This window comes from Pleurodeles waltl, chromosome 2_2 (assembly GCF_031143425.1).
Source record: "Pleurodeles waltl isolate 20211129_DDA chromosome 2_2, aPleWal1.hap1.20221129, whole genome shotgun sequence".
Lineage (NCBI taxonomy): Eukaryota > Metazoa > Chordata > Amphibia > Caudata > Salamandridae > Pleurodeles > Pleurodeles waltl.
The window spans coordinates 513,161,959-513,185,873 of NC_090439.1; the positions used below are offsets into that span (position 1 = coordinate 513,161,959).

At 48.7% G+C, this 23,915-nt stretch overlaps 1 protein-coding gene across 3 annotated transcripts in view; it reads right to left on the bottom strand.

The window, feature by feature from the left end:
- The window catches only part of OSBPL1A (oxysterol binding protein like 1A), a 1,294,449-nt gene that overhangs the window by 204,369 nt on the left and 1,066,165 nt on the right, over nt 1-23,915 (bottom strand). For all 3 annotated transcript variants that reach the window (XM_069220031.1, XM_069220033.1, XM_069220032.1), the window contains one exon: nt 4,007-4,133. In XM_069220031.1, coding sequence (XP_069076132.1) covers nt 4,007-4,133 — 127 coding nt within the window. The remainder of the gene's footprint in view (nt 1-4,006; nt 4,134-23,915) is intronic.

Genomic DNA, 23,915 nt, shown 5'->3' on the forward strand with positions numbered 1-23,915 from the left:
GACCTATCCTCCCTTCTGGAGACCCTTTGTATCAATCGTCCAGGAGTAAAAGTGGGCTTGAGTGACCCCTCTTTTCCCTAATTGCAGTGCTACTAACAAGGCTGTAGTGTTCCCCCACTTTCTTCTTGACCCTCCTCAGTGTAGCCTAAGTCTACCCTGCCTAATATTGGAGGGTCAGCCTCCCCTTCCTCCTCCCCATTGCTGCCTGAGTTTTCCTGGTCAGCTTGTAGTAGTGATTCCAGAAGTAGGTTATTGTTGGGATTCCTCCCTGTCTTCAGCTTCCTGGAAGCACACATCTCCCTTAACTCCTGAAAAGTGCACTCTCATACTGAGAGCCTGGGACCTGAGTTGTGTTTTCCACTGAAGACATTATCCCTAGAGTATTGTGGGTGCACCTACTTACTCTAAGTAACTAGACTCCCTAAGAGTTTGGAGAAAGGGATATGCCAGACCCCCAACTTACCCTAACTAGGAGGCTAGTGACCCTCATCACTAAGTGCAGTGTCATAAATACTAGTAGTGGGCTTTCCTGTGGAAAGTCACTAGTGACAAAGTGGTAAGGTAACTGCAAGTGTCTTATCCCACTGCAGCATCACCAATGTAGGAAGCTGGCCTGGTGTGTGGTGGGTACCTATGGTGTTGGAAACTTATACCAGGTCCAGTCGACCCTTATTAGTGAATGTAGGCAGTGTCTAGGAAGCCAGGGCTCTCTAGAGGTAGCTGTGGATGGATGAGAAGCCAAATCTTATCTAGGAGACATGCAAAGCTTATGCAATACCACAATAGTCACACAGTAACGTATCACACATGAAAGAAACCACATAGTGTTACAAAAATAAAGATACTTTATTATACTAACACCACACTAGATTACTTATAGGCAGTCCCCCCAACTCGAGGTAAGTACACACTATATCCACACAGTAATAATTAGGAAAAGGCACAAGAATGGTAAGAATCAGTAAAAAAATAGACCCTAGGGGAGGACCAAACCAGATACTAAAATAGTGGAATGTGAAAAGAAGTCCCCACCCAAGGATAATGAATCGTTAGAGGGAAGCTGGCAGATCTAGGGACCCCACGAGATGAGTAGAAGTGACCCTCAGCAACCAGGAGAGCAAAGGTAAGTATCTGGTCTTCCCAAGGACTAACAAGAGGATTTAGAAAAGGGATTGTACAAGAAGAGGACCAGTATAGAAGAAACCAAAGGTGGATTCGGAAAGAAGAGGACCTGCAAAAGAAAGGGACAGAGTCCAGTCCAAGATGGAGTATCCAGTGGGGGCAGGAGCCACTACCCACCCTTCTGTGGATGAAGATCCGGGTCGACGATGATCAGCTGTGGAGCCCAGCACCTAAAGGGGAGTCCTTGGAGTGGTGCAGATGGTGTCTCATGTTGTTCGTCGTGTCGCAGATGGTCAGTGGTTTAGGAGAACCACCAACAAATCTAGATAAATGCAAGAAGAAGCAAAAGAAGAGTTGCAATGCTGAAGAGGACCAGCAAGGTCCAGGGGACTCGACCCTTGGAGGGGAGTCCGGGCTGACCCTCAGCTGTCAGGAGAGCCAGCAGAAGCAGTCACAGCCCCCACCAGCAACCCACTGGCAACAGGCACAGTAAGTAGCAGTGAGACCCAATCAGCAAACCTGGAGAGGAGTCCCATGTGATTGGAGCAGCAAAGGAGTGACTGTCCTTGCAAGGATGAAGTGCTGGAGGCCGGGGCCATCGGGACCCTGAAGATCCCTTGGAGCAGGAATCAACAAACCTTGGTTGCTGCAAGAGTTGTGGTGCCCAGGGGTACTGTCCTGCAAGGAGAGGCAAGGGCTCACTGTCTCCCAAGATGGACAGCAGGCAGAGAGGACCAAGGGGACCACTCCAGACCATCACCTGTGATGCAGAATCCACGCAGTTCCAGAGGAGAGCAAATCCAAGCAGCCAGATGTCGTTGCTGTAGGTGCCTGCAGATGCAGGGGAGTGACTTCTTCACTCCAAGGGAGATTCCTTCTTGTTTCTTGGTGCAGGCTGAAGTCTCACCGAACCAGAGGATGCACAGCTGGGGAAATGTAGCAGTTGCTGGAAGGAGCCGGAGAAACAATGTTGCAAGGCAAGGTTGTCTCTGGAGTTGCAGTCATTTTAGTTCCGGAAGAGTCCAGTTGCGGTTCCAGTGGCCAGAAGTAGAAGTAAATGATGCAAAGAAGTCCTGCTGGAGTCTTCCACGTCGAATCTCTGGGACCCACCCGCAAGGGAGTCCCTAAATAGCCCTAAAAGGGGGTTTAGTCACCTTGTGCGGTGACCACCTATCAGGAGGGGTCTCTGAGATCACCTGCCTGACCTGGCCACTCAGATGTTCCCAGGGACCTCTGCACAGCTTGGCAGAATCGAGTGGCCAAATGGAGGAAATCTGAGCACCACCCATGTGGTGGTAATGAACAGGGAGGGGTCACTGCTCTTTCCTTTGTCCAGTTTTGCGCCAGATCAGGGACGATCCGGTGCAAACTGGCTTATGCAAGGAGGGCACCAAATGTGCCCTTCAAAGCAAAGTGGTGGCTTGGTGGGTGACAACTCCCAAACCTTATAACACCTATTTCCAAGGGAGAGGGTGTTGCCTGCCTCTCCCACAGGAAATCCTCTGTTCTGCCTTCCCCTGCTTGAGATGGTCAAGCAGCAGGAAGCAGAAATCTGTCTGAGGAGTGGCAGCAGCGCAGGCTGCCTGGAAAACCCTGGAAGACTGGTAGGAGCAATACTGGGGGTCCTCTAAGGAGCCACCAGAGTGCATGGAATCATACAACTAATACTGGCAACAGTACTGGGGTATGATTCCGACATGTTTGATACCAAACATGCCCAGGTTTGGAGTTACTATTATGTAGCTGGATGTAGGTGGTGACATGTGTCCAGTACATGGGTAAAATGGCTTCCCCGCACTTACAAAGTCCAGTGCAATGCAACTGGAGTTCCATCTCTGCTCATGCAGGGGTGCCCTCATACACAGGGACCGCACACTGCCCTTTGGGCTAGAAGGGCCTACCTTAGGGGTGACTTACAGTGATCTGTTGTAGTGACCTGTGGTGAAAGGGTGCATGCATCCTTTTCGTGCAGGCCTGCAGACACATTTTGCATGGGCTCCCATGGGTGGCATAACACATGCTGCAGCCCATGGGGGACCCCTGGTGTCCCAATGCGCTGGGTACCTAAGTACCATAAACTAGAGACTTATAAGGAGACACCAGAATGCCAATTGTGGAGTGCACAAAGGTCCTAAGTAACCAAATGTGGAGGGAGAGAGCACAATCACTGGTATCCTGGTTAGCAGGATCCCAGTGAAAACAGTCTAAGCACACTGATAGCAGGCAAAACGCCTGTGTAACCATGCCAAAAAGAGGGTACTGTCCTACAGGTATTTCTTTATTTTACGTTATTTTCCTTCAATTTGAAATGGATGTTTTTACACTTATTGCAAGCATACGCACACCACCTTTAAACCACTAACTTTAAGAATTGTTAATATTTTCACACTTAATGCCTTTTACATTTTAAGAAAACAATATTAACCAAAAACATTGCAGTCCTGGCAAGGCCAGTCATATTGGCTTTGTCACTGCTTGTTTTTTAATATGAGGTGGCAACATCAACTCCTTCAGTCTCCTACACCCTTCTAGAGAGGGCCAGTCTCGCACAGCGACCATAATGGATACAGTGAAAAGCAGGTAATACATCACTCAATTGTTTTATAGGTTTATTTGTCACCCTTGTCATGTACATTTGCTAGCAGCTTTTCATAATTTTTTGCGATTAGAGTTTCAAATATTTTAGTCTCATTTCATGACTGTATACTGTACTCAATATATATCACTATCCTGGTTCATGAAACAGATATGTAGGAAGTGCTATTAAAAGAAACAGAACATCTTCACAAATTAAAATGAACTCAGCTATTTCTCATACTGTTTATACCTACTCAAGACATGCATTGTATTCAAGTCTGCAGAAATCGTGGAAAGAGTAGCATACCTGCTTTGAATTTTTTCTCTCTTCGGAATTTTTCTTGTCATTTTTTTTATATGCATCAAATGTAGCAGGGTCAACGCTATACAAGCACTCTGTCCATTTTCCATAAAGAGCACAAAGTTTCTTTTTACTGCAAGAAACAAGTTATAATTGGCCTTATGCAAAGTTTGTAATGATTTCATCTACTGTACAAGCAAAGGTTTTGTGATTAGCTTAGCATGAATAAAACAAGGTTTACTTTAACATTTCAAATATAACTTTTACATCATTCTACACAGAACAAACATTAATTAAGTCACAATAAGCGCTCAAATAACAAGTTACTTACCTTCAGGAACGGTTGATCTGGTAGAGACATTTTCTAGTTGCAGATTCCTTACCTTAGAATTTCCACCAGGCGTCACGGTCACTGCTCAAAGGCAGAGATTTTTCTTTGAGCACTGCCCTTGTGCACCATCCGTTGTGGTCGCCATGATGACAATGTGGTCGTATGTGGGCACCACCCCGGCAAGCTGGTGTCAGTTCCTTTTCACAACTTTCCACACCAGTAGCGCGGAGCCATGAAGAACAGTGAGAATGGTGCGCCAGAACTAGGGCCATGAAAGGGGAATCCCTGTCCCTAGAAATCAGTTTGCAGTGCAGGGAGGATAGGCAGGTCGGTAAGGAATCTGCAACTACAATATGTCTCTACCACATACATTGTTACCAAAGGTAAGTAACTTGTTCATCTAACAGAGACTTCTAGTTGCACATTCCTTACTTCAGAATAGATATCCAAGCAATACCATCCTTGGTGGTGGGCTGCAATCCAAGATCATTCTAGAAAGTCACGCAGGACCAAACGACCAAAGTAGCAGTCTCTGCGGACCTGACTGTCCAGGCAGTAATGTTTTGTGATTGTTTTGTGATTGTGTGCAGGGATTGCCCATGTTGCTGCCTGGCAGATATCCAGGACAGGGACTCCTCGTGCTAGCTCTGTGGTGGCAGCAGTTGCGGAGTGAGCACGCAAACCCTCAGGGGGTTGCTTCTTCGCCAAAGCGTAGCACATTTAGATGCAGAGCACCAACCAACGCAAGATGGTGCGCTTCTGCAATGCCCGCCCTTCACAACCACATATCTTATAAAGAGTAGATCATCCACCTGGAAATCTTCAGAATGCTCTTTTTGGATCAAGAAGTCTCTCCTCTTCATGAGAGGGATGTGGAGGAGCATAAGAAGTAGGCAAGGTGATGGATTTGCCTACATGAAAAGGGGTAACAACCTTAGGAAGAAAGGAGGCCCTGTTATGAAGCACCACTTTGTCAGGATGGAAAGATAAAAATGGTGGCATTAAAGAAACAGCTTGAAGCTCACTCACTCTGTGAGCAGAGGTGATAGCAATCAGGAAAGCAGTTTTCAATGTCAGGAGCCTTGACAGAATTATGAAGTGGCTCAAAAGGGGCACACATAAGGTAGGCAAGGTTCAGGTTTAAGTCCCATTGGGGCATAATGAACAGGGTTGGAGGAAACAAATGGGTGAGTCCCTTAAGAAACCTCCCAACAATGGGAGACTTGGATAAAAAAGGTTTTTGGGCATTCTGAGAAAGGCGGAGATGGCAGATAAATAGCCTTTAAGGGTGCCCAAAGCAGAGCCCTTCTAGGCAAGAGAGTGGATAAACAGTAGAACCTTAGAGAAAGGTGCAGAAAAGGGATCAATAGATTTGTTGGTACTTCATGCCACAAATGTGTGCCAAAGACAGGCGTATACCGTTTTTGGAGGGACGCTTGGCTGCCATGATATCATTACAGACTTCGGGCGAAGGTCGAAAGTTGTCAACTGCTGACGCTCAATCTCTATGCAAGAAGGCAGAGACTGGGCAGGTTTGGGTGGAGAACCGACCCCTGCTGCTGCAACAGAAGATCCTCCCTAAAGGGCAGTCTGATCAGACGATCTGTGGCCATGCTCCAGAGCTCTGGATGCCATACTCTACGTGCCCAGTTGTAGCCACAAGGATTACTTGGGCCTGGTGGTTCTTGATCTTTTTTAGAACTCTGGGCAGAAGGGGTATTGGAGGGAAGGTGTAAAGGAGGCCCGAGTTTCACTCGAGACAAAAGGCGTCGCCGAGCGCCACTTTGGAAAGTCCAACATGCAAAACAGCTGACATTGCACGTTCTCTGTGGAGGCGAACAGATTTAATCAAGGCTCTCCCCACTGCTGAAAGATATCATGCACCTCCTAAGGATGAAGACTCCATTTGTATCGACCAGGCATAAACGTGTAAGTTCATCTTCTCTGGCGTTCAGAGACACACCATCAGGGTTATGCCCTGGTGTTCCAGCCATATGTAGAGCCTCTTGAAAAAGGGTCCATGACCGCACTCTGCCCTGCTTCTTGCAGTCCCACAGGGTGGCGGTGTTGTCCGTGAACATCTGCACTACTTTCCCTTTGAGAGAGGGAAGGAATGCTTTCAATGTAAGACTGAACGCTCGGAGCTCCAAAAGACCGATGTGGAGTCTGGACTCTGCCGGAGACCAGTGGCTTTCTAAATTGAAAGTTTTCAAAGATTTCAGCGAAATTGGCCGTGTTACTTTGTCTCATTTCTTGTGAAAAGGTGTCAGACGTCAGGGCTATGGACATTACAGAGATAGAGTCATCTTCACCATACCAAGAAGGACTAATACCAGGTCGGTAACATATCCAGCTTTTGAGGCTGCTCTCAAACTCTGCGTAGTTAGATGTCTGAAGGCATATACAGATATGTTGGTAGAATTCAGGCGGCCGAGTGACAGTTATTGATTGCGGTTAATGAATCGTTCAGAGCAGTTTCCTCCCCCTCAATTGTCAGTTGGGTAAGATGGATTATGGCAGAAGCCGACAGTGATGTACATCGTTTTGGGGTCCATTCGGCGAGAAGAGCTAAAGCTTCCAAAGGTATTCAGGTAGGTGGAAGACTGGAAGAAATAATGAATACGGTAGACTGGTCCTTGGAGTCCACTTTTAAAAAGTTTTACTTCAAACCTATTTATGAGGCTACAGCATTGGTCGGGCGTAAGCTTTAAACATTCATAATCGTCGCCTCCGGTCCTGACATGGAATGAGAAATTTCCTAGCTGTCGAGAAGGAAAGTTTCACTTCTATTAAGGACAGGGAGGCGAGGATAATCCCTCCAAAAGCATATTGGAAATATGACTTCCCACCCTTTTTTTCTGGTATAACAGGAAGCAAATATGTTTTAACTGGTGTTGTATAATTGCTACTATCAACAGATTTTTGCTAATGATTTTCAGTAGGTTGTTTTATCTTGAAATAACTATGGTATATTACTGTAAGAAGATCAATGACGTTTACCTCATGATTGTCAGTTTAACCATGGTTTGTTGTGGACTGCCTCTGTTCGCTCATAGGTGCAACCTTTTCCTGTTATGGAATGGTTTATATCCGTAGGTTCAGAAATGAAGACTGATTGAGGCTGCTTGAACTTAACTTCCCACATCGAAGAAGGAGGACTACGGGAGGAATGATTATATATAGACATTTGGACTGTGTTGGGACTGGTTACTGGTTGTCATGGACACATTACTCTTTGGTTTATGGGATATGTAGTGTTTATGTTTTTTCTTTAAACTTTGAACCTGCTGTGTAATAAAGAGTGAAGAAGGCAATGCATAATCCTCGCCTCTGTGTCCTTAATAGAATTTAAACTTTACTTCTCAAAAGCTAGGGAATTTCTCACTTAAAAGTGCATTTCAACATAATATTTTAACCAATGCAATACCAAATTGTACGTGTTTAGGATGATTTGCAATTGTTTTAATTAACTATGCAATAAAGATTTGATTTGATATAGCCTCAGGCTGCATGGGGTATCATAATCACCAGATCCTTTCCTCTTTTGGACAGCACAGAGTGAAGTAAGATAGCATCAATGCACCTACAACCCACAAATATCGCTCATAGCATGTGACTTTGGAGAGTGTTGTTAAACAGTGCACTGCTTATTTCCTTCCAGCAGTTCAAAGAAACGTGTCAGACTCCAACTGTTGAACACAATTTATTTTTGCTCTTTTTTGCGATCTTCAAAAAGATGCATAAATGCTTAGAGCTAATTAGATATTATCACTGGCAGGCTGATTTCTAGTACATAACATACTGGGTCTTGAACTTATTGATCAGGAATAAGGAGGTTACTGCATTTTGGCTAGAAATTAGCACTTATCAGGTAGATAACCTGTAAATAGCTGGAAGCGGAAAGGTCTGAAAAGAACAGAGGCATCCTCTTTAATGCCTCCACAGAATGACACATACGAGTAACGCTTATGCAAGATCACTACACGATCTAATGTTGTGATCCCCTGCAATGATAACTTGAGTAGGTAGTATGATGTTATCTTTGGCTGCGTTTCAGTTGACTCAGCTTCTACCTGTCTGAATCATGTAGGTTTTAAATGTAAACTGTTAGTAAAAACATCTGCAAAAATGCAAGATCTCAACACACTGCTCCTCTTTAGAACATTACTCAGTAAAATATTCTTTCAAACATGGTATTGAAGGCTGAACTACTGTGACCACAGGTGATCAAACACCAGAACCTATTGTCCTTAAAATTATCAGAATCCACAAGTTTGCTGTTCGAAAACATAAGGTTTACAGAAGAGGACTCAACAATTAAAACATATAACTCTGGAGAAGCCTACACGCTAGGGACATAACAGGCTCAGATTGATTGGGGGGTGTCAACTTTAGATTTCCCAATAATCATGCTAACACAATGTTGAAATACACTGTATGACAAACAGGGCGCACTTGAGGGGCATAAGGTACAGTGGAAAGGGAGAGGAATGTGGATTGGTAGGGGTCCAAATAGAGAGAAAACATTATTTTGTGAAATAAGCAGCATTTTTGAAGTCTTTCTAAACAGAGAGAGGGAAAGAGTGTGTGCGTGCGTTTTTGTCTGTGTAAAAATTCCTGCTGAAATCCGACAGACACCTCACATACACGACTGAAAGCACTTGTACCCAAATATTTATCAGGAAATGCATTTATCAGGGGAGTTGAACACCCCAAACAACCCACATGAAGCTACACCCCTGCTCCATGCCAGCTTTCTCAGCATGCAGAGCTGTATTAATGAACAAGTTACTCATGTCTAATGCAGAGTTGTATAAATGAACAAGTTACTTACCTTCAGTAATGCATTATCTGGTAGAAACTATCTAGCTGCAGATTCCTTACTTTTCAATTTCCTGGCGTCAGCTTCGAATCCAGAATCTTTTGCTGAGCAATACCCTGCGAGCGCCTTCGTGTGGCGTTGTTCAGATCCACGAGCATTGTTCGGCTCCGCGTGGCGTCGTCAGTACGTTGGAGCCATCTGCAATGTCACAGGCGTCTATAAAGGCACCACCGCGGCGCGCGTACCTCTGTTCTTTTACCCACAAACTTCCACGCCAGAAGCGCAGAGTCTAGGCAAAACTAGGGCCCTGAAAGGGATACACCCTAACCCTACTAGGCATATCCGCAGAGCGGGGAGGTATGGGTGGGTGTAAGGAATCTGCAGCTAGATAGGTCTCTATCCGATAATGCGTTACCAAAGGTAAGTAACTTGTCCATCGGACAGAGACTTCTAGTTGCAGATTCCTTACCTTTGAATGGATACCCAAGCCATAACCTCCCGGCGGTGGGCTGCGGTTACCTCAACTACACTAAAAAGTCCTGTAGGACTGAACTGGCAAATTGTCCATCTCTCCGTACCTGATTGTCCAGGCAGTAATGTTTTGCAAACGTGTGCAAAAATGCCCACATTGCCGCCTGACAAATATCCAGGACTTGAATACCCCGAGCTAGCGCAGTGGTAACAGCTTTGCCCATGGTAGAATGAGGCCTCAAGCCTTCAGGAGGCTGGTTCCTGGCCAATGCGTAGCAGGTCTTGATGCAGAGAACGATCAAGCACGAAATGGTTTGCTTCTGCACTGCCCCACTCTTCTTTGCTCCCACATACCCCACAAAAAGTTGGTCATCCACTCGGAACTCTTTTGTGCGGTCATGGTAAAACGACAACGCTCTTTTTGGGACCAGCCGGTGGAGCCGCTCCTCTTCTTTAGAGGGATGTCGTAGAGCAAAGAATGTGAGCAGGGTGATGTTCTGACCCAGATGAAATGGGGTCACCACCTTGGGGAGGAAAGAGGCACGAGTTCTGAGTACCACCTAGTCTGGATAGTCTCACTCACCCTCCTTGCAGATATTATTGCCACTAAGAAGGCTGTCTTGATGGTGAGCAGCCGGAGAGAACAGTTGTGCAAGGGCTCAAAGAGAGCACATATAAGAAATGTGAAGACCAGATTTAAGTACCATTGGGGCGTAATAAAGGGCATAAGGGGAAGTACAAGTTACTTACCTTCGGTAACTAAATATCTGGTAGAGACATAGTCCCTCATTACAACCCTGGCAGTAAATCCCACTGACCGGCAAGCCGACGGCCAACATACCGTGTCCGCAGTGGAAATCCGCAACGGGTATTATGACCCACACTGAGAATTCCACCACTATACAGACACCCACACAAGTCCGCCACACCAAAGGTCAGTGATAAACTGGCGATAGCAAAACCCACACCGTTACACCGACAGGAATACGCCCACAGTATCACGACCTACGAATCAACGCAGCGGTCATTCAACCGGGATAAACCATTGGCGGTACACACTGCCGCGCTCAAAATACACACACACTTACAAAACCAAACCATATTGGACAATTCAAAATACACACACCTGACACATACACACACCACACCCACACTATAAAACACACACCCGCATTACCCACAACCCCTTACAATGAAAATGTTTGAAGAAGCAGAGCGAGAGAAAAGCAAAGATCACACCAGCATCCAGAGGCACACAACACCATCACACATACACCATCCATGCACATCACACCACAACACATCACCCCACACATCACATCACATCAACCATCACCTCACACATCACTCACACCACATCATGGCACCTCAGAGACACCCCAGGTTTTCTGAGGTGGTGGTCAGGGTCATGGTGGAGGAAATCATCCGGGTAGAGCCACAGCTATTCAGATAACAGGTGCAGTAGACATCCATTGCAAGGAGCTATGGCGGAGAATTGTCGACAGGGTCAACGCAGTAGGACAGCATCCAAGAACAAGGGATGACATCAGAAAGAGGTGGAACGGCCTACACGGGAAGGTACGTTACGTGATATCCAGACACCAGGTAGCCGTACAGAGGACTGGCGGTGGAACCCCACCTCCTCCCCCACAACTAACAACATGGGAGGAGCAAGTCTTGGCAATAATGCATCCTGAGGGCCTTGCAGGAGTAGCAGGAGGACTGGACTCTGGTAAGTTATAGTTACTATTATCCCCCCCCCCACCCTACCTGCATGCCATCACTTGCTCCCACCCTCACCCCCATCACTCCACCATCTCCCACACACCCCACCATCACAATCCACCACTCCCACAGCCAAGCCCTGTATGCAACAACAATGCCTGGACACCCATCACAGAAAAGCATGGACACCCATCACCAAAGCACGTCCAATAGAGAGACTCACCCAGGGCACACAATCACCACTCACACAAGGGCCAAGGCGATAGCGCAAGCACAGTAATAGAGGGAAACACACCCATTGCACAAGATGGCACACACAGATAAAATAACAATGCATGTACACCCCAACATGACCCCTACCCAACGATACCGGACAGGAGGTACCAGCCATATCCAGTCCCCCCCACAGAAGAGGCACACAGTGACGACAGCATCTCTGCACCCCTGGATCAAAATGACCAGCCTGGCCCATCAAGGACCTCTGCCACAGTCCCAAGCCACCACAGAACCTCCACCCTCAGGAAACACCACCACAGCACCAACCCAGCGGGCACATGCCACTGTCCCCAGGACACGTCAATCAGCAGTGTGTCCACCACTACAGGGACCCCAGGCAAACCCACTAACCCAAGACAATCAGGGACCTGGGGTCAGTGGCAGTGGGCACACAGTTCAGGGGACAGAGGCACAAGACAACAGGGAATCTGGGAGTACTGCTGCGCGACGGGGGGGGGGAATCAGGCCCAGGGAACCGACCCTCCACGAGGCACTATCAAACATCATGGGAGCATACCACCATTCCCAGGAGACCATGGGCACGGTACTGGCCAAGTATCAGGAGACCCAGCGGCTGCAGGAGCGACAATACATGGGGATCAAGGAGGACCTCACCAACATATACACCATCCTGGTCACCATTGCAGGGGTGCTGGCTGACATAGGCAAGACCATGAGGGAGGCAGTGGTACAACAAAGGGCCCCTGACACTAGCCAAATCGAGGAACAGCCCTCCACCTCTGCCGGCGCTAGTGGACAGGAGGCCCCGCCACAGGAACAACGGGCCACCAGCACACCACCCCCTACAGAAGGAGAACCTCCCCGGAAACGGTCCCTGTGATCCAGTCAGAAGACCGAGAACATTGCCAAAGACCCCCACCAGGAAATAGGACCCTTCTGATTATCACCATGTCACCCTGTCCACCTTGAACTGCCATTACTCCCCTTCCTATGCCCCATTGGACAATGCACCTGTGATACCGAGAGACTGGACTCTACTATGGACCTTCCTCCACCATCATCCCAGCCCCTTCCACATACCCCTATACACATTAGCCCCTAAATAAACACCCTTGAATCACAAACCAATCTGTAGTCAGTCTGTTCTTTCACAAATGTATTATTACACCATCACCAACAAATATCAATGTAAATGTTAATTTGCTCATACCAATGTAGGACAGTTGTTGGGCAGCAGTACATACAGCAGAAGGCAGAATGAGGTACCCAGATCTGTAAAATGGAAAGCCAAAGTGAACTGTCAGTGTCCATAGACAGAGGTGAAGAGGCTGACTTATACAATGTCCTACAGTATTCAGAAATGTGAGGAGTAGTGACAGTCTCTTACCTGTGTGTCACTGGAAGTACTGCTGTATAATGTTCGTTCGGTTGTCAATATCTTCTTCCTCTGCCTCCTCTTCCTCACTGTCCACAGGCTCCACCGCTGCCACAAGACCATCACCGGGCCCATCCTCCTGCAGAAAAGGCACCTGGCGCCTCAATGCCAGGCTGCGCAACATGCAGCATGCCACGATTATCTGGCACACCTTCTTCGGTGAGTAGTATAGGGAGCCACCTGTTAGATGGAAGCACCAGAATCTGGCCTTCAGAAGGCCGAACGTCCTCTCAATAATACACCTAGTTCGCCAATGTGCTTTATTGTAGCGGTCCTCTGCCCTTGTCCTGGGATTACTCACTAGGGTCAGTAGCCATGAGAGGTTGGGGTAACCAGAGTCAAATGTAAATGTCGAGGGATAACTGTTAGACACACACTAACCCTTAGGGAGTACCCCATACCCAGACACCTACTCATGCTGTGTGGGGACCTTGGCCTCACCTATTAGCCACACCCAGCACCTCTGGAGTTGGCCCATCACATAAGGGATACTGCTATTCCTAAAAATGTAGGCGTCATGCACAGAGCCAGGATACTTGGCATTCACATGAGAGATGTACTGGTCCGCCAAACACACCATCTGCACATTCATCAAATGGTAGCTCTTTCGATTTCTGTACACATGTTCATTTCTGCGGGTGGGGTGGGAGGGGGTACAAATGCCTCATGTGTACCATCAATGGCACCAATGATGTTGGGGATATGTCCTAGGGCATAAAAGTCAGCTTTCACTGTGGGCAAATCCTCCACCTGTGGAAACACGATGTAGCTGCGCATGTCTTTCAGCAGGGCAGACAACACTCTGCTCAACATGTTAGAAAACATTGGCTGAGCCATCCCAGATGCCATGGCCACTGTAGTTTGAAAGGAGCCACTTGCCAGGAAATGGAGCACTGACAGGACCTGCACTAGACGGGGTATTCCTGTGGGATGGCGGGTAGCTGACATCAGGTCTGGCTCCAATTGGGCACACAGGTCTTGGTTTGTGGCACAATCAAGTCTTCATCATCTGCCCCAGGGGATGTGCCCTATGGAGGAGAATGGTGAGCATAGGGTCATGTACCACATAGGTTGCACAAGTGTGTTTGCAGTAATGTGAGTAAATCCGTGTGTTGCATAGTTTGTCCGTATATCTGTCAAATTGTGCTGTGACGCAGTTGGGTGCCATGCCATGTGCACCCCCGAAATGGCGGCTGCCTGACTTGTGAGGAAGGACAAGGGGAAATGAGGTAACTGCGCTAGGGTTGTGCAGTGTCGCGGTAGGCGGTCGAAGACCACCACGCAATTCAGCATTGGTTATCACTGGGCACTATGGGTTCCAGGAGCCAATGACGATGTACGCCGGCGGTGACGGTACGCACCGCCGCGGACATGACCTCTATTTTCTATATGTTCACTCACTTGATACCTGACCTTCAACAGGAGAGGACCTACACTGCAAGTGCTGCTGTGACCTGTGTCTGGAAGCGACAATGGCTCGAGTGTCTGGGGAAAGGGCCCCTGCCTTCACCACGGAGGAGTTGGACAAACTGGTGGATGGGGTCCTCCCCAGTACACGCTACTCTATGGTCCTCCAGACAAACAGGTGAGTACACTGTGAGCATGATGCGTGGGCAATGCCTGTTTGGAGTGGTGTGGATAGAAAATACATGTGGGGGGGAGGAGGGTGGTGAGGCCTGCATGTGAGGATGGTGAGTGTATGTGCGTGAGGGCATGGGTGGGAACTGGTGGGCAATGAGTATGACGGTCCGGATGGGTGAGTAATATCCTTTGCTCCTGTACCTTTCCTCTAGGTCAGAGCCCACCAGAAGAAGGGTATTTGGCGTACCATTACCAAGGAAGTGCGGACCCTGGGGGTCTATCATAGACGGAGCACCCACTGCCGCAAGAGATGGGAGGACCTGCGCTGCTGGAGGAGTTAGAGGCAGAGGCCCAGCTGGGGCTAGCCTCCCAACGTGGAAGGGGTGCACGTCACGCCATGACCCCCCCTGATGGTCCGGATCCTGGTAGTGGCATATCTGGAGTTGGATGGGCGCATGAGGCCATCACAGCAGCCACAAGGGGGTGAATACAGTGTCATTAAGGTGACTCTGCCCGCTTTACGAAGTGTCTGGGTTGGGGATGTGGGTTCCCCTATGCCAGGGCGAAGTTGGTAGGGTAGGTCCCTTGTTGGAGAGGCTCTGAGGCCCTCCAACCCCAATATTTTTAGTGGCCATCTACAACTGGGCAGGCTCCTGTGGGTTCCAGGTGTGCAGCAAATGGTGTTAGGCCTAGTACCCCATGGCCTGGTGAATTTCTTACTAACTGCTAATGCATAGCCTAGTGCATAGGGCTGCTCCCTGTGTGTTGTGTCCGCCAACAGTAGTGGTGTTGCTGGCACTGACCATGTGTGTTTTCTGTCTCCACCCCCCCCCCCTCTTGTTTTGTAACCCTGTCCTTGTGTGCATTAGCATCATCTGGTGAAGGAGCTGAGGCACCGGCGACCAAGGGAGCTGCATCCCACATGGCCCTGGAGGGTGAATCTATGGAGGGTGAAGGCACCAGTGGGATGGAGGGCGAGGGGAGCTCCACGACGGGGACAGGAGGGGATACCAGCGACAGCGGCGACTCCTCTGATGGAAGATCCCTGGCGTTGCCGGACACCTCTGTGCCCACCCCAACAACAGGTACAGGCGCCACCTCCCTACCAGCACCGCCCTCCCAGGAGCCCCTCAGCGTGTTTCCCATGCCCGCTCATCCAGGAGGGTGGGCATCTCCTTTGCCCCAGGCACCTCTGGCCCTGCCCCAGTCAGCCCTGCTGCCCTCAGTGAGGAGGCTATTGACCTCCCGAGATCCCTCACTGTTGGGTAGTCAACCATTCTGAATGCAATCCAGGGTGTCGAGAGGCATTTGCAGCAAACAAATGCATACCTGGAGGGCATTCATTCTGGCGTGGCAGCCCAACAGAGAGTATTTCAGGCTCTGACCTCAGCACTGATGGCAGCCATTGTCCCTGTGTCCAGCCTCCCCCCTCAAACTTCCACTACCCAGACCCAATCCCCTCTACCTCAGCCTATCCCAAGCACACCATCAGACCAGTATGCACACACACATCAACACACAAAAGTAGCTCAGGCAAACATAAGCATCACACACCCCACAGGCACTCGCACCATCCCCATGCACACACACCAACATCCACTTCCTCCACTGTGTTCCCATCCTCCACGTCCTCCATCTCCCGCCCAGTCTCGTCTCCAAACACACCTGCATGCACTACATCCTCAGCCACTGCCTCCATCACCAGCACGCCCATCACTACACACCGCTCACTTGCAATCACCACCCCCACTACCATTCACACGTCCCGTGTCCTATCCCAGTGTGTCTGTGGGCCCTCCTCCCAAAGTACACAAATGCAGGCACACGCCCACTCAAAAGCCATCCACCTCACAACAGCCTCCAACCCATGCATCTTCACCCAAATCCAGCAGACATACACCTCCTACAAGACCTCCCGCCCCCCATCCTTCCCGTAGGGGCAGGATGTCTAGATCCCAGCCCAGCACTTCAGCCACCAAATCTGCATCTGCTGTGGTCCTTGCTACTCCAGTACGGTCTAAAAAGGTCCCTGCAGTGACTGTCAAGATGGGGAAGGGCCATAAGCCAAAGGGCACATCTCTGGGCACAATGTCTCCTGGTGAGGGGCTGGTGACCAACATATTATCAGGGATGGCAGCCACATGCACCACAGTCACCACTGCCGCTACGACCGCCATCTGTAACGCCACCTGCCCTGCCACCTGCACCGCCACCAGCACTGCCGCTGCCACAACGTCAGTCTGCAGCATCCTTCCCAAGGATCAGCTATCCGATGCAGGATGAAGCACTCTGGGCACAAAGCCCCCTCCAGGACCAGGGGAGGAATGCATCCACTCACCCCTTCCTTGGCAGGATGAAGCACTCTAGGCACTAAGTTCCCTCCAGAACCAGTGGAGACATGCATCCACTCGCCCCTTCCTTGGCAGGATTAAGCAGACTCGGCACAAAGTCCCCTCCATAACCAGTGGAAGAAGGCATCCACTAGAAAGACTGTGGCTTTGCACTCCCCAGGAGCAAGCAGTGGGCAGTGAACCCACTTGAGAGACTGTGGCTTTGCACTCCCCAGGAGCAAGCAGTGGGCAGTGAGCCCACTTGAGACTGTGGCTTTGCACTCCCCAGGAGCAAGCAGTGGGCAGTGAACCCACCTGAGAGACTTGAGAGGCTGTGGCTTTGCACTCCCAAGGGCCAGGCAGTGGGCATGGAGCCCCCTCGAGGAGCAGTGGCGTCGTACCATCATCCGGCTGAGGTGCCCCCCCTCCCTTTCAGGTGCAGTACTCACCATTTTCATCGCAGCCGCCGCTTTCTTTCCACTTCGTGGTGTATTAAAAGATACAGCAACATGGGTAGGATCTGCAATTCGGGCTCCATAGCGTCCTGGTTCTTCGTGGAATGTCGAGAGGTGAGTGGTTTCCCTTCAAAGTACTGTTTCCGCCATGCTTTTGATGGCGTTGGTACCGCCCCGGAAAAGCTGTCGGATTGGTGCCTTGTAACAGTGTGGGCGGTACATTGGCTTTCGCCTGTCTGATGGCGGTTACCGCCGCGGTGTTTGTTGCTACCGTCATGGAGGTCTGAGTGTTAATGTGGCTGTTTGTGTTGGCGGTTTCCGCCATGGTCGTGATCCCATTATTTATTATTTTTTTTACCACCACTTTAACACCGACCGCCAGGGTTGTAATGAGGGACATATTCTATTTGCAGATTCCTTACCCAAGAATTTTCCCCCCAGGCGTCAGACTAGATCCTGAGATTTTTTCTTCGAGCAATACCCTTGCGTGTCGGTAGGGGGCGTCTGTCTACTCCGCGGGCATCGTTTGCGTCGTAGTTGCTGTGATGGCATTGGGAGTAGTACATAGACGCTGCCTCACCGCAGTGACATCAGTTTCTTTTAACGACTTTCCACGCCAAAGCGCAGAGCCGCTAAGAACACCGAGATTGGTGCCCCAAAGCTGAGGATCTGCAGGGGGAATCCCTGTCCCTGGAAAACAGTTCACAAGCGGGGAGGATGGGTGGGTCAGTAAGGAATCTGCAACTAGAATATGTCTCTACCAGATATTTTTGTTACCAAAGGTAAGTAACTTGTACATCTGATAGAGACTTCTAGTTGCAGATTTCTTACCTTAGATTAGATACCCAAGCAATGCCATCCTCAGAGGGGGGCTGCGAACCAAGATCATACTAGAAAGTCCTGCAGGACCGAATGATGAAAGTAGCCGTCCCAATGGACCTGACTGTCCAGGCATGTTTGGCAAACGTGTGCAGGGATGCCCACGTAGCTGCCTGGCAGATATCCAGGACAGGAACTCTGCGTGCTAACGCAGTGGAAGCAGCAGTTGCTCTGGTAGAATGAGCGCGCAAGCCCTCAGGGGGTTGCTTCTAGGCCAAAGCGTAGCACATCTTGATGCAAAGTACCACCCATCGAGAGATGGTACGCTTCTGCACGGCCTTCCCTTTCTTCGCACCCACATAGCCAACGAACAGTTGATCGTCCAACCGGAAATCTTTAGTATGATTTAGATAAAATGCCAAAACTCTTTTTGGGTCCAGACGGTGGAGTCTCTCCTCCTCATAAGAAGGATGTGGGGATGCGTAAAAAGTAGGCAAGGTGATGGCCTGCATGAAAAGGTGTAACAAACTTGGGAAGGAAGGAAGCCTTAGTGCACAACACCACTTTGTCAGGGTGCACAGACAAGAATGGAGGCTTGGAAAAAAGAGCTTGAAGCTCACTCACTCTGCGAGCAGGAGTGATGGCAACAAGAAAGACAGTCTTGAAAGTGAGGAGCAGTAAAGGGCAATTGTGCATCTGCTCAAAGGGAGTACACATTAGGTAACTAAGGACAAGAGCGAGGTCCCTCTGAGGTATGATAAATTGAGTGGAAGGAAATAAATGGGTGAGACCTTTAAGGAATCTATTCACAATAGGAGACTTAAAGAGTGAGGGCTGATCAGGTAGCCTAAGAAAGGCCGAAATGGCCGATAAATACTCTTTCAGGGTGCCCAAAGCAGAGCTCTGCTGGGCCAAAGAAAGAATGAACAAAAGAACCTCAGATAGAGAAGCAGAGAGGGGATCAACAGATTTGCCACAAATTTATGCCAACGACAGGCGTATACTGTTTTGGTGGAGGGACGCTTGGTTGGCAAGATAACATCGCAGACATCGGGGGGAAGATCAAAAGTCGTCAACTGCCCCCGCTCAATCACCATGCATGGAGGCAGAGATTGGACAGGTTTGGGTGGAGAAACGTCCCCTGTTGCTGCAACAGAAGATCCGTCCGAAGAGGCAGTCTGAGTGGAGGATCGGTGGCCATGCTTAATACCTCTGGATACCATACTCTCCGTGCCCAGTCTGGAGCCACCAAGATAACTTGGGCCCAGTTGGACTTGATTTTCTTGAGAACTCTGGGCCGAAATGGTATAGGCGGAAAGGCAGCCAGAGTTCCACTCGAGATGAAAAGCGTCTCCGAGTGAGTGCCTCCTTGGAAACTCCAAGAAGCAAAACAGCTGACATTGCGCGTTCTCTGCGGACGCTAACAGATCTAACCAAGGCTCCCCCCGCTGCTGAAAGAGACCTTGTGCCACCTCCAGATGGAGACGCCATTTGTGATCGGCTGTGCATTGATGGCTGAGTTCGTCCGCTCTGGCGTTGAAAACCCGTCAGATGTTGAACCATTAGGGTAATGCCCTGATGTTCCAGCCATGTCCAGAGGTGCAGTGCCTCCTGACAAAGGGTCCAGGACCCTACTCTGCCCTGTTTGTTACAGTACCACATGGCGGTAGTATTGTGGTACTCTTTCCATTTGAGAGAGGAAAGAAATGCTTTCAACGCAAGCCTGATCGCCCGGGGCTCCAGAAGGTTGATATGGAGGTCGACTCCGCCGGAGACCAGAGACCCCTGATCTCTGTCTCTCCCATGTGGCCGTCCCAACCCAGAAGCAAGGCATCTGTCACTATGGATAGATCTGACTGGGGAAGGGAGAGGGATTTGCCGTGGACCCAATGCGGATTCGAAAGCCACCACTGCAGGTCTTTCGCAGTCCCCTCCGAGATATGGACCATGTCAGAGAGATTCCCCTGATGCTGTGCCCACTGGAACTTCAAGTCTCACTGCAGAGCCCGCATATGCCATCTGGCATGTGTCACTAGCAGGATGCAGGAAGCCATGAGTCCCAAAAGCCACAGAATCTAGCTCACTGAAACCCAAGACAGAGGCTGAAAGATTGGAATCATAGACTGAATATCTTGGACTCGCTGCTCAGGAGGATAAGCCGGAAACTGCACTGTGTCCAGAACAGCACCAATAAAATGGAGCTTCTGAGACAGAGTCAGGTATGATTTTTTTTTTTTTTTTAAGATCTCTTTTATTGCTTTATAATTGCATGAAACGCATACAATAACAAAATAACTTCCCATCTTTTTGTAACTCCCCCTCCCTCTCCCTCTCCCCTTTCGCACTTCCCACCAATTATACAGAGGTATTTGTTCGGTTCACAAATGAATCACTTATTTGGTCTCTTGTACGATCTTCAACAGGAATGTCTTGATCAATTATACATGATCTGATTCTGGTAAATCTGCCTCCGCATCAGAGTTAGAAGTGTCAGGTGTTCTAAAATTGTCCAGTATCATGTTCCAGTGCTGAGCATTGTCTCTAGTTCCTAGGCCCCTGAGTGTTTCCCTTAGTAATACTGTCCCTTCAGTTTCCGCCCACTTGATTAATGCATTTCTCCAACGATTTATCTGTGGTCCCTTCGGATCATTCCAGTGTGACGTTATTTCTCTCCTTGCAAGTATCAAAGCCAGGTCTATGAATCTGTTTGTGATTTTATGCTTGCTGGGGCGAGGGAAATCTCCCAAAACCGCCACCATGGCTGATCGGGATAATGTTCTGCCCGTGCAAGTGGAGAGTGCTTCAAATATCCCCATCCAGTAGTCCCCGATTAGTGGGCAACTCCAGAGCATGTGCAGCAACCCTGCTGTTAGTTCTGCACATCGGGGGCAGCTGGCATTTTCTACACCATAAATCTTTGATATCATATAGGGGGTTAAGTAAGCTCTGTGATAAACATATATGTTTATTAATTTAAACCTGGCATTTCTGGAAACTGTATATATGTGTGTGGTTATTCTGGTCCACTGTGTGTCATCTATTGTAACATCCAGTTCCCCCTGCCATTTGGTCTTAAGTTTATTTAAGGGAAGACATATGCTGGTTAGTAGAGATGTATATATCCCTGAAATCAACTTCCCTTGGTCTCCTATAGTGCATATTTGGTCACAGGTGTTATGTCTGGGGGGCTCTTCTAGTCCTGTACCCCATTGTCTACGAAGAGTCCTAGCAATTGCGTTAAAGGTTAGGAACAGCCCTGGTGGTATCTGGAACCTTTCCTGCAGTTCTGCATAAGTGCACAGTTTCCCGTTATTATATAGAGCCCCTATGGTGTCGACCTGAAGTGCCATGAATTGGGTGATACCCCTTATTACATGATTTCCTGTGACAGTTCCTATACAGATCAGGGGGGCCTCTGGCGAGTACGGTGTTCTGGTGTGTGTTCGTTTTAGGTATTGTTCCCAGCAGTGACGTGATGCTTCCCATTCTATCAGAATTGTTTTATTCTGTTTCTTGGGGTTTAGTAGAATGCCCAGAAATCTATCACGGGGCAGTGGAGGGGGGTTCTCAGTGCTTCCCCTACTGGGGGTGCTCTGATGAATCGTGCCAGCCATTGGAGTTGGCTCGCCCAATAGTATAATTCAAAGTCAGGAACAGCCAAACCACCCTCTGCTGTTGTTCTCTGGAGGGTGCGCAATGCTATCCTTTGTCTGTTGGTTCCCCATATAAATCCTGTAATCAAGGACGAAATTGTTTTAAATACCACTCTCGGTATAATGAGTGGGATGGTTGCAAAATAATATAACATTCTAGGTAACACGATCATCTTAATCAGTGCAACTCTCCCAGTAACCGCTAGCGGGAGTGTCTGCCAGAATATCATGCTGTTTTTGATACTCCTAATCGTGCTCTGAATGTTCCCTTCTAGTAAATCCTCAGCGGAGTGATAGATATTGACCCCTAAATATTTGAATGTGGACGGGGACCACGGAAGACCCCGATTGTCCATTGGTTCTTCGATACCCCTAGCAGCTGGAAAAATTGACGATTTTCCCCAGTTTATCCGGAGTCCAGATGCAGCTCCAAAGTTGTCTAACATTGTCATTGCTCCTGGTAGATCGGTCTCTGCGTTCCGGAGGAAGAGTAACATGTCATCCGCATAGAGAGCAATATGATGAGTTCAAGCATTGATTGTAATGCCTTCGTAGAACCTCTGGGACCTAGCTGATTGGGTGAGAGGTTCAACTGCCAATGCAAAAAGCAAAGGTGAAAGCGGGCATCCCTGTCTTGTACCCCTACCTATGGCAAAGGAAGGGGATATTGTACGGCCAGTGCGTACTCTCGCTGTGGGGTTTGTGTAGAGAAGCCTCGTCCATTTGACAAACCCTCCTCCTAGTCCTAGCTGCAGCATCACTCGTTCTAGGTAGTCCCATCGTAGGCTATCAAAAGCCTTCTCGACATCTATCGAGATGATTACTTCTCTATTTGCGTCAGAGGGTAGGGCATGAAGGAGTGAGATCAATAGACTGATATTTTGGGCAGTGCTTCTCTTTGGGATGAATCCCGATTGGTCCTGATGGATTAATGAAGACATATATGGTAGAAGTCTATTAGCTAGTACCCTGCTTAGTATTTTATAATCTAAGTTCAACATTGATAGTGGGAGGTATGATCGAACTTCTGTGGGGGGTTTGGTAGGTTTCAGAAGGGGAATCATTATTGCCTCTGTAGTGGAAGTAGGCAAACTGTTGTTATTCCATGCCTCTGCATATAAGATGCTGAGCTGGGAGGTTAATGAGTCCTGATATGTAAGGTAGAACTCCAGAGGGAGACCATCTGCTCCCGGTACCTTGCCCCTTGCCATACTCTGGATTGCAGCCTTTATTTCTGTAAGTGATATGGGAGTCGCCAGGGCTATTCTATCTTCCCCTTTCAATGCCTGGAGGTTGAGGTTCCCCAGATCTTGTAGTTGAGCGTCGCTGAGTACTTCAGAGGGAGGCGCATACAACTCTGAGTAATATTTAAGAAAGGTGGTATTGATCTCCTTCTGTCCATATACTTTTATACCCGGGGTGGTCTCTAACTCCACCACTATGGTTTGAAGTTGGGGCGGTTTGGCCAGCCATGCCAGTAGGGCGCCTGCTCTGTCGCCCTCTGTGTGTTGCTTCTGCAAGAATTGTTTTTAATCGAAACATGACAATCTAGTGTTAGTTTCTATTATTCTAGTCCTTGTCTCTTCTAGTTGTGTTGAGAGGTCGGGTTGTGATGGGTGCTTACGTTCGAGTTCCCTAAGGGAGTTCTCGAGATCGGTTAGTTCTGTCTCTAGCACCTTCGGTACTCCCACAGTAGTGCTAATACAATATCCCCTGATCACTGTTTTAAAGAATTCCCATTCAACAGATCTGGACGAGGCAGTTCCAGCATTGTTCTCGAAGAATTCCGTAATCTGCGTGCCCAGTTGGGTTCTAAAAGCTTCGTCTTCAAGTGACTCTGCTCTCAGGCGCCAAGTGGGAATCAAAGGTCTTTCGCCGCACCAGGTGAAAGAGATCAATAAGGGATTATGATCTGAGATGGTGCGGCCAAGATACTCGGCCTTCGCCACCACAGATTGCACCTCTGGAGATGCCAAAATGGTGTCCAGTCGTACATGCAGGTCGTGAACTGCTGAATAAAAGGAGTATTCTCTATTGGGGGGATTAAGTTTGCGCC